Source organism: Patella vulgata, chromosome 4 (assembly GCF_932274485.2).
Source record: "Patella vulgata chromosome 4, xgPatVulg1.2, whole genome shotgun sequence".
NCBI lineage: Eukaryota > Metazoa > Mollusca > Gastropoda > Patellidae > Patella > Patella vulgata.
In genome coordinates this window covers 75,625,374-75,636,919 of record NC_065882.2, presented here as the reverse complement: position 1 = coordinate 75,636,919, position 11,546 = coordinate 75,625,374, and the positions used below count along the sequence as shown (strand labels likewise).

Below are 11,546 nucleotides of genomic sequence, written 5' to 3'. Positions count from 1 at the left end.
TATAAAGAGGCCCCGAAACTCACCAACTTTAAAAAAAAAAAAAAAATGATCAATTATTAAATATGAATGAATACAGGCCTAGTTAAAATTAGTAGGCCTATTCGTAACGTCTGGCCTCCCAAATTGGGCCCCGCATTTTCTACACAACCAGTCCTGTAATACCCCTTCAGTGAACCGTGCCTTTAGTTTTGTCATATCATACGAAAAAAAATTACACCTGAAGAGGTGTGACAGCCCTTTTATCATGCAACTTGAAAAATAAAAACACCTAACAAATAAATCTCAAAGCAGACAGCCAACGCAAGGTAAACGTTAGGGGAGACAACTGCAATTTCACCACTTTTCAAGGTTGAAGGTAATAAAGGTAGCTCATTATCAACAATGGACGACTTAGAAGACGGTGAAGTGATTGATTCCGATAGTAATGAAAATGTAGACGAAGTTAAAGATTCAAGGGTAATTTTCCCAACAGAATTATGTTGCTAAGCTATATGTTTATTTGTTTTCTATGTTGTATTTTTAAACCACTCAAAAAATAAAGTAAAAACCAACTTTTTTCATGACCGGAAATGTAAACCATGACGAAAAAAACGTGATGATAACTAACTAGTGCGTTTTCTTTATCTTGAATTCGCGCTGTCCACGGAACCTAATGGACACCAAATCAATTTCTTTCTTATATATAATTATGAATCCTCTATGAACCCCACGTGTTTTGCGGTCAAACTTCAAATAACACACCACATCAAATATCAGATTCAGACACAGCGGAGGAGGGAACTCGCCGGCATGTTAACTCGGACATCAATCAAAGATCAGACGTGCGACTGACTCGATCTGAAATATTTATCGGCAGTCATCGTGACAACTTGTTACTTGAAAGAGCTAAGGACTCGATCGACTCCTTGTAAGGGAAAATAGTTGTAATTTGCTTTATTCACCATGATTTGGTGACACATTTGATGAACTTGCGACTTGACTTTAGGGCTTTGTGAAGCCTTGGTACTCAACTCTACTAGACCTGCTACTAAAGTCAGCGACATTGATTAACCAATCAGCGTTGATGTTTCTAGTAGAAAACCCACTGTTCCGTGCACTGCATGCCAAGAAATTGCCGCAACAAACCATTTGATTGGCTAATCTCTCACATCAACCAGAACGCAGGTTATTTTATAATTATGAATTTCATGCTAATCAACCAAACCTGATAAAATCAACTGATCATCAATTCAATAATGTCTCTATGACGTCAGACATTGATTAATCAATCAGCGTTGATGTTTCTAGTAGGATAGCCACAGTTCTGTGCATCGCACACCAAGAACTCGCTGCAACAGCCCGTTTCATTAGCTAATCCTTCACATCAACCAGAATGCAGGTTATATAATAACTCTTCCAGATTCTAGTGTAGTAAAGACAAGTAAAAGACAAATATAAAAAACAAAACAAAATAGGATCTAATCTTTAATCAGATTTGACATGACTCGGGACTCGAGGTCTCACGATTTGTTCCCACCTCTGTTAAACATGTGATGATGACAAAACTTTTAGTATGAAGAAATATGTCTTACCTTTTCCTACTTTAGCAGAAATAAGTTGGTAGTTATATCATAAAAAAAAGATCAAGGATGGACTTACTTGCATGAGATGTTTTCAATTTCATGTTATAAAAAGAGGTGTATTGAAGATTATGTGAATAAATTCAAAAGACACTTTCATAATGCCATGAAACTTTTTCAATGAGGCTTTTGGTTAATTTATGTTGCGATTCTTATAATAGATTGTTTTCATTTTATTTTGAATATTTATATATTTATTTGTGTCTTACAGCTTGGTCCAAGTGGAGTGTTGAAGTCATTACAACCAGATATCGTGCAGTGTACAACAAATCTTGCCAATAAATCACTAGAAGACAGACACGCACAGGTCAACTCGTACAGGTCATCTAGTGCATATGCAGCATACTCTGATGAATCGGATGCCAGCAGCGATGAAGACTCGGAATTGTGGAATCGTAAAAGAGCTAAATACCTCTCTTCTGATCGAGCCAAAGAATTTAGTTCAAAACACAATGGTCCCAATTATTCTAAAACTGAACATTTTATACATTCACCCAGAAAACCTACTTCTGGATTCCTAAATAATAGCAACACAACAACCTCTCATAAAAAGAAAAATAATATTTGGGGAGCTGTGATACAAGAACAAACTTTAACTCAGGGCATCATCGGATTCGGAGTTGACAAAGATGGAGATTTACAGTGCGATAGAAATGTAGAAAGTTACGATTACACAAAATCCCATTTAGATTCCCGTCCAAGTGTTGAACCTGACCTTGTTGCTGTTGGTCCTTCACATGATGATCCTTTTGGCGAAATTGTGGATTTAGAACCCGAGGAAGGGTCACATGGTTTAAAAAGAAAAAGGCCAGCAAAATTAAGAATTGGAAAAAGAACTTTCGATAAAACAAAATCCAGAGAGCATATTGGTGCAACAGCAGAAGACTCAGTGCCACAAATTGTCAATGCTATTGTTAAAAGTTTAAATGAACCTAAAGTTGATCTTATGCGTAAGTAAATTGCTTTCGGGGTGGTTGGGTGGCCAAATGGTTAGCGTGTGCGCGGTGTATCAGAAAGTTCGTCATTGAGTTATCAGAAGCCCAAGGAGTAGCTAGGGCTGCCTATCCAACCTCGTGGGTTTTCTCCAAGTCCTCTGTTTTTCTCGCACTGGGAAAGACACCTACCCGCAAACGATTTATTGAAATAAAATTGAACCATATGTTAGTCCTGAAATAACCTAGTTTGTGTCGAGTGGACGTTAACTCCATTTCTCTCTCTCTCTGTCTGCAACAAATTTTTGTTGTATTTGATTGGTTTTTTTTTAAATCTGATAAAAATCTTACTTACAGATCGAGTTGTAGAAACATTAGGAAAAAGAAAGGCTTTAGAACTTTTATATTTAACTGAAGATGTTGAGGAGTCTGGTGGTATGTTTGTCATGGTAAGTTCTTGAAATATTTGGCATATATAAGATTTATTGTTCAGCTGAAGGTTGATAACCAAAATATTAAACGCATGAGATTTGTTCTTAGGTGAATTCAGTAGATTATCAGATAAGCAGAAATTGAAATGAATACTGGATTTATTTCAAGAATAAAATCGGTAAAATCCCAACCACAGCTTTTATCATTTTAAAGATAAATTAAGGTTTAGATAAAGAGCTAGCCATTCTTGCTATTATAGTTCAAAATAAGATAATGTAAAATGAATAGGTTGAAAGTTTCATTCAACTTACTGTATTCTGAGCGAAGATATTAGGTACTGGTTGTTCGAAGTTTAGCCACGCTTCTCTATTTTTAAATTAAATCATTAAATGGCCAAACTGTTCAAATTTACTTAATATCACAGACATCCGATGGCATCAAGAGTTGATTATGGTCTTCTCATGTTAATAAATAAATTAATAGTTTATGTAACATTTAAGGCCTAAAGAAAAACCTGCAATAGGCAGATTTAGCTCTTGTATAATGCCTGTTTAACAGGCCTGGAAATAACGGTTTTACATGTACCAGTCAAAATGTCAGGCACTAATGAAATAGTACCTTACATTTTCAACTTAGTGCCGGACATGTATTAATACAGTAATATTAAAAAAGACAAATCAGTGCCAGACAAAATGACAGGCACCAGATGTTTAGTGCCTGACAAAGCCTGAATCTGTGTGCCTGACATTGTCAGTGACAGGTGCCTTATTTCCAGGCTTGCTGTTTAAGTTGCTGTTTGAATGATTATTTGTATAATCTCTTTGTATAATTATGTAGAATGGAGAAAGAAGGAGAACACCTGGTGGGGTATTTCTACAGTTATTAAAGATGGATATGGATGTTACAAAAGCGAATATTAAACAAATATTTGCTGAAGAAGAAAAAATTAAAGTGAAAATTGCAAGAGAGTCCAGGTAAATTACAAACCTCTTTATTGGGATATATATTTCAACAAAGCAAACAGTTTGATTAAAACAGTAGTCATGGAAATGAAATGGGGTTTAACGTCTTACTTTTCTTCTCTGACTCGGATAATGAAGACGGCCATACAGTGTTCTGTGAGGGAAATTTTGTCTAGTATACATTGAATTCCAGTTGTTACTGGTTCTTTTAAGTGCACGCCTACTTATACATGGGACCTCGGTTTTCCGTCCTATATACAACTAGACAGCTGTCCTTGTCAGACCCTCTGTCCTCTACCACTTCAACACAGGAGCGAACCTGAGCCCTCCAGACTGGCGAGCCAGCGTCAAACTTACTGATCCACCGCTGCTCTAGTTTAATCCAAGACACAAACTGTGAAACTACGTCATTAAAAGTACCAAGACAGATGTTAGATTGATCTAGGCATTGCCTGTAACATATTGGTTTGGGGGATGGAGGCCTGAGAGTTGAGTTGTCTGTGCATAAGGCCTGTTATCTAGCAAGTCATGGGTTCCAACCTCCTATTTCAAGTATCAAGAATATGTACAATTTAAATATGAAGGCTGTAGTTATCACGCACAACTGTATGAAAAGGATAGCATAATTATTATATTGGTCTACTAAGCTAGAGAAAGATGGTGGTGTGAAATTTTAAGAAACCAATGTACGGTTGATATGTCCAACTTCTTAAAGTTCAAATTTAAAGATTGGAGTAATATTTAAACTATTTTTCAATAAAAGGTACTTTTTAATTATGTTTATGTATGATCTTAAAGATACATTATGTAAGATTTAGATAAAGAACTAGCCATTCTTGCTATAATAGTTCGAAAGTAGATGATGTAAAATGAATAATTTGAAAATTTCATTCAAATTACTCTATTGCAAGCGAAGATATTAGCCTTTGAAGGTTTGACAGACGTGTGCAATAATTTCAACCACCGTACTGGTTGATCGAAGCTAAGTCTCGGTCCTCCATATTTGATTAAATCAAAGTATCGCTGAACCATTCTAATCTATTTAATATCAAAGAAATCTGATGCCATCGAGAGTTGATTAAAGGACAATATTGGTGCCAGTCATTATCACATATGTGATAGAACTGGTTAAACACGTTCCAAATATTATTTTATCACAGAGATCATTGCTACGATAGATGAGTAATCAATGTTTCAACAATAGGAAGTGACGAACGCAAAAGGAAAACACGAGTTATCCCACTATTATAACTGACTGAAGTGACGGGTGATAACAGATACATGGGCGAATTTCTGCTCACTAATAATTCCTTCGAAGACCAAAAGTTGTTGTATGGGACTGTGAAAGAATATCTGACAATTCATAAACAAAATTGACTGTCACTAGATAAGAGAACATGAAAGAAAAATAGAAAAAATCTGTGCATTACCATGTTTTTATAAGTATAGAATGAATAAACACCTGTGAATCATTGAAATAAAATTGAACCATGCTAGTCCCAAAATGACGTAGTGGACGTTAAACCTCCTCTCTCTCTCTCTCTCTCTCTCTTTTTCTTTCTCTCTCTTTTTAATCTAGCTTATACTATATTTACAGTATATTTTTTTTTAATCTCTAGACGACGTAAACTGCAAAAGATCAAGCAGAAACAAAGTGAAATGGAACAAGATGGTGACGATGTAAGAACAAATGGTGCTGAAGGTTTGCAAACATCATCAGATGATTTAGATTCTCCTAAAAAATCTGATGATTGTGAAACTATGGTAGATTTAGCCGAAGAAGAGGAGATATCACTCAGTTAGCGAACTATTGAAATTCGAAAATAGAAATTTTTTATTCATTTATGTAAAAGTGTAGTTCAAAGTTTTCTCAAGGAGTATAAATGGAACTGTGAGAGCTTTTTTTAATGAAATATTTTGTTTGTTAATTAAAAATCCTAAGTTTTCATGTAAATTTATATTGTGTCAAGGGATTTAATAGGTTTGGTTATATGTAGTGTTTAGATTGATTTAAAGGATCGGTAATTAAATTTGCTGATTGCCATTTACATTTTTGGACCAGGAACTGGCCCCAAGTTCACAAAGCATTCTCAGACTTGGATTAAGAATTTACTCAACTTAAATTCACTGTTTATGATAAATATCTTTGATCCAGAAACACAAAACTTTGCACATAGTTTCTTATTGATATATTTGATACATTAAATCAATAAAAGTTTTGTAAAGGGCTATGTTTTAGTTAAAATAAGGCGCGAACAATTTTGAGAATGCTTTGTGAACTCGGGAGCCTGGTCACTAACGGCTACTCATTTTGTTCTTGGAGTGACGCTCTTCAAAACAACCTAATTCTCCGTCAGTTTAAGTCTGATCGACATGAAAACAGGCATGCTTTTTCTTTGAACAATTCTGCATTGATTTGGTGAATTAGATTTTTGAATTTCATCCAACAGCATGGTCAATTCCTGGTCCCTAATAGATCGTACTTGTTCAGACAATTTTTCGTAACTTAATCAATGCTTAAATATACTGAAATGGATTATATAATACCGTTCTATTAAGAAAACACAGCACTTCAATCTGATTAAAACACAGATCCTATTTCGTTTTTGTCAAAATTTTGTTTTACTTGTCTTAACTACTCTAGAATCTTGAAGAGTTGTTATATAACTCATGTTTTGGTTGATGTTATGGATTAGCCAATGAAACGGTCTGTTGCAGCGAGTTCTTTGCACGCGAAGCACGGAACTGGGTATCCCACTATAAACATCAACGCTGATTGGTTAATCAAATGTCTGACGTCATTGGGTCAAACATTGCTCGTATGACCCCCGAGGCTTCCTCCCACTACAACTGTTCAGATCTTCATGTAGTGTTGGCCATCAAAAGTATAAAAAAACAAAATATATATCTGTATTTTATTCAGATTGGCTAGCGTTTCTTTTTATCATCTGTAGAGGATGTTAAATGTTGTGAAATTTTCTACTCATCATGTTGAAGGGAATTGAACCATTTTTGGACTGTTATTCTATTTTTCGATTCATCTTTTACATTATTGAAATGATCAATTTATTTTAACAGATTGTGACAGGTTTGGTTGATTTGCATGAAATTTGTAATAATCATGTCATTGTGGTTGTAAAATAACCCACGTTCTGGTTGATGTGAGAAACAGTTTGTTGCAGTGACTTGTTGGCATGTGGTGCACGGAACTGTGGGTATCCTACTAGAAACATCAACTCTGATTGGTTAATCAAATGTCTGACGTCATAGGGTCAAAAGCAGCATGTTTGACCCCTGACGCAATCTCCCACTACAGCTGGTCAGATCTTTATGCAGTAGAGGCCATCAAAAGTATAAAGATTGTGACAGGTCTGGTTGATTTGCATTAAGTTCGTAATAATTATGTCATTGTGGTTATGTGTTCCAGTTTATCCAGTGGTACTGGGAATAACAAATAATGTTAATTAACGTTTCTTGGTATTATAATAATGGTAAAAGTACAGGTCCAATAATGGTACAAGACAGGTAAGGCACAGGTGTAATTATGTCATTGTGGTTATTTGTTCCAGTTTATCCAGTGATGCTGGAATTACAAATAATCTTAATTAAGTTTTCTTGGTATTATAAGAAAGGTAAGATATAGGTGTTGTATATAAGTGGTTCATTATAGGGCAGTAATTTTGAAGTAAAGGTTTAAAATATTAGCTGTGTTTAACTTAAAAAATATTCCAGGCTAAAATGGTTCGGTACTTCAGGTCAACAATTAAGACTGAATATGACAGTGATGTAATTTCAAGACATCAGCATTTACTTTCAATTATTATTTATCATCCGTTTCGTTTCGTAAAAGCCGTTCAGAAATCAAACTTCTTTAACACCGAGTACTAACTGGTTGGGCAGTATATTTGTTTGTCAGGGCCTATTTTAAAGTTTTATTGGTGAAGCACGGTTTCCAGTGTTTTGGGGTTCCGAGATAATTTCCAGAATTTGACTTCTGATAACATGATATCATGCTTACACTTTTATAACATATTTATATTTGTAAACGTGTGTCAGTATCAATAACAGTTGATCCAAAAGCAAATGAACCTGCACCTGGCGATGTTCTGCTATGTAATTTTCGTGCTTTAGGTGGTGGTGGGAATACATCAACAATACAAAACTTTTGAAACAGAAATCAAATTGGTCGATGATCATAATGATAGCCAAGTTTCCCCCCATACACTTTGGCCAGATTCACAAGGCATTTTGTCAAAGTACAGATTTCAGATTTTCAAAGCACAGATTCTTCATCCAGAGCTATTTGCAGTGTTGGAATTTCAAAATTTTTCTTGTCAGACATTTTACCGAAAATATAAAGGGGCAAAACTCTTATTGTTATTTAAACACACAAAAATGTGTCAACAAAATATTCAAATTGGTGCACCTGGTTATTTGTCATAATTCTGCTGCATGTTCATGCCTGTAGGCATGTTAAAATAGGCCCTGTTGTTTGTACTATGTTGTATCAATTATAGGTGTAAACAGTTAGTGAACATAGCTATCTTGTTGAGAGAAATGTACAAGAACATTAATGTTATCAAATATAGTGTCTTACTGATTAACAGAGCACAGAGCACAAAGTTGTCATTTCTTGTCTGTTAAATTTACAGGGACACTGTTGTCAAAAACAGTGTTTCACTGATTATAAGACTCCATAGCTTATAGTTGCCAATTCTTGCATTAATGAAATTCCTTAGAACTCCAGAGTTCAAAGTCATCAATTATTGTCTGTTGTGAAATTTCTTAGAACTGATCAAATAATAAATGTAGGAGAACTACAATCCTTTAATGCTAAGGGTTTTGCCAAGTATATCATATTCTAACCAAATGGCAAAACCTGGTGCGCAATTCAGGAAGACTCAAAATATTTTAAGGAGGCAGCTATTTCATTGTATGAGAGTTAAAATCCTAGCTATTAGCGAATGAAAAGGCTGAATTTCTAAAATATTGTTGTGAATAAAACCACTGAGCATGTTATGCGTTTGGAATAATACTAGATCTTTGTATCATCTGGAGAATATCTTTCTCCAGGGTTAGGGTTAGGTTTATAAATTACATGTCAAACGTAAAAATTGAAGCTGTAACAACGGTGGATTATGGCTAAAACTATTCTGAAGGGTTAGGTTAGAATTGTGGGTATAAACACTGACAGATATTCTCCAGATCGGTCAAGATCCAGTAGCGTGCATAAGTTTGATATGTTATAAAAAATACTGGCCCCAGACATGTATGTATGTTTTAAGATTTAAGTCTTGATAACTACTGGTCTAGTTTCAAGTGTGGTTTACATATTGTTGCAAAATATTGTTACATGTTTCTCAAATATCTACATTTTTTTCAATAAAAAGATAATATTGAGCTAGGTAGTTTGTGGTTTATGTAACATTTTGGAGCCGCTGTGGCTCAGTGGGTATTGTGTTGGTATGTTAACCAGGAGGTCTTGGGTTCGCTTCTTGTATTGATCGAGAAAGTTCCTCGGTTTTCCTTGTCAGTGGTGCATATAGACTTGATAAACGTAAATTGCTGAAATTCAAGAGGCTTCTCTGTGTCTCTTGGGAAGGTTGGATGGCCGAATGGTTAGCGTGTGCGTGCAGCATCATTAGGTCTATCATTGAGTCAGCTGGCATGATTTCGAGCACCTGTGCAACCTCGTGAGTTTTCTCCGGGTCCTCCCACTGCTAAAGACCCCTATTGAAGTGAATTATTGAAATGAAATTGAACCATATGCTAGTCCCGAAATGACCTAGTTTGTGTCAAGTGGGGGTAAACCCCCCATTTCTCTTTCTCTCTCATTGTAATCCAAATTTGAAACAAGGGCCATAACTCCCGAAGAAATAAACAGAAATTAAATAGGATTCTTCATCTCACTAACGCAAACAACATATATCAATTTCAAAACAATCAGATGCTAAATGTAAACAGACGGACGGACTGGGGCGATGATAATATACGATTACATTTCCATGTTGACATATAAAAACCAAAGTAAAAGACAACTAATTGTTTCCAATAATTACCATAATGTTTTATTTGCACAAATACCCATATCAAAAATTATCAAAGTATATAAATAGAAAGCTTTTTATATATTGTGATGCTGCATGTATGGCATACATATTTAGCTTTAAGTACTTCAAAATAATTGATACATTATTTTTATACTTCATTAATTTAATTCATAATTATTTTTAAAATCATTACAATCATGAAAGTTGGTATACGAGTATGATACACATTCTACAGACCCCAAGTTCTGAACGCGCCTCATTTTCAATAAAATAAGTTACATTATTGTATTCTTAAAAGTGATAATACTTCCCATGATGAATGATGGATGATTCAGTTTTCTCCAAGAACAGTCACTTAACCCTGTTCAAGGAGCCGGTCAGTATGGTGCTGTCCATCTTCAACAGAAGGCTTGATCAGCCCCAGTGCATCTTGCTGAGTTGAATTGTAGGCGCTTTATAAACTATTATTATTATTGTCTCGCTTTAACTCCGTACATCTTAACAAGCCCTTCACAAAATATCCTGCATATTCCGTCATTAATTTCGACCGACTACTGACCGAGCTGGGGACCTCTCAGATTCCTCCATAGAAAATATTATCACAAATACCAAGTCTCGCCCTTTCCAGCTAAAATGTCTACCTGTGATAATTGAATTGCAAAGTTCAAGGTTTCTGCGGAGGTCACCATGTATGATCTGAGTGTGTTTGTGTCACAACATCTGAACAACACTATGGTTCACATGTCTGCAGTAAAGGGGGATAACTTTTCTATAAGTTCATGAATATCAGACCAATCTTGTAACGGCTAATGTTGTAAAACTTGCAGTCGTTGTTTCAGAAACATGGGTGCTGGATTGCTCACTCACCAGATGACCCAGGTTCAATCCGGGTGTTGATGGAGACAGTTTAAACAGTCTGGTGTAGAAAGCAAGGTCTGGAAGGAAATAATGTCTACTTATCTGGATGAGATAAAAATAACCCAACCAGTCCCTAGTCGGACATTTGGAAAAACGTGTAGGACATATCTGAAATATTTATGAGCGAAGTAGCATCCATGGTGTGTACCATTGGTAGAAAATTAAAAGATCACCTTGACAGTTGCAAAATAACAGTTGGGCATAGCGTTATGTCCAGACAAAATTTCCATGGCATATACCTGCCATCATTAGCCCGAGTGGTTAAGACATTAAAACCACATTTTATTTTATTTCACTTTGAACCATGTTCAGAACATGAGGTATGTAGAATATACTCATTAAAATCAGCGATGGCTGTATTGTATGGGTATAAATTTCAGGTACAAAGCCATATACATTTGTATAGGGTATATTTTTTAAAAACAATTTCTGAAATAAAATTTGTTCAGTTCAAAGTTATCTGGCATAGTTCAACTGTTCCTTACAATTGAGAGACTCGTAAACAACTTTCATATGTAACAATGTAAAAAGCACGAACGTGTCTGTGGCTTTTATCCGTATAGTGGGGACTGTCCTTTATCTTTTTCGGGTGGTGGCAACACTAGGGCTGTAATTTGGGGTTTAAGGGCAGCT

At 35.4% G+C, this 11,546-nt stretch overlaps 1 protein-coding gene across 1 annotated transcript; it reads left to right on the top strand.

Annotated features, from left to right (window-relative positions):
• The first annotated feature begins 367 nt into the window (after positions 1 to 367).
• On the top strand, positions 368 to 9,345 carry LOC126819308 (phosphorylated adapter RNA export protein). The gene is made up of 5 exons (XM_050547291.2): positions 368 to 456; positions 1,831 to 2,569; positions 2,909 to 3,000; positions 3,821 to 3,957; positions 5,565 to 9,345. Exons 1-5 carry the CDS (start codon positions 382 to 384, stop codon positions 5,746 to 5,748), a joined length of 1,227 nt encoding a protein of 408 aa, XP_050403248.2. The 5' UTR covers positions 368 to 381; the 3' UTR covers positions 5,749 to 9,345.
• Positions 9,346 to 11,546: the final 2,201 nt, after the last annotated feature.

Excerpts from the sequence above, each read along its gene's own strand:
- LOC126819308 (XM_050547291.2), top strand. The coding sequence starts at position 382 with ATGGACGACTTAGAAGACGGTGAAGTGATTGATTCCGATAGTAATGAA. Across the intron at positions 457-1,830 it reads ACGAAGTTAAAGATTCAAGG|CTTGGTCCAAGTGGAGTGTT; the intron begins GTAATTTTCCCA and ends TGTGTCTTACAG. Across the intron at positions 3,958-5,564 it reads AAAATTGCAAGAGAGTCCAG|ACGACGTAAACTGCAAAAGA; the intron begins GTAAATTACAAA and ends TTTAATCTCTAG.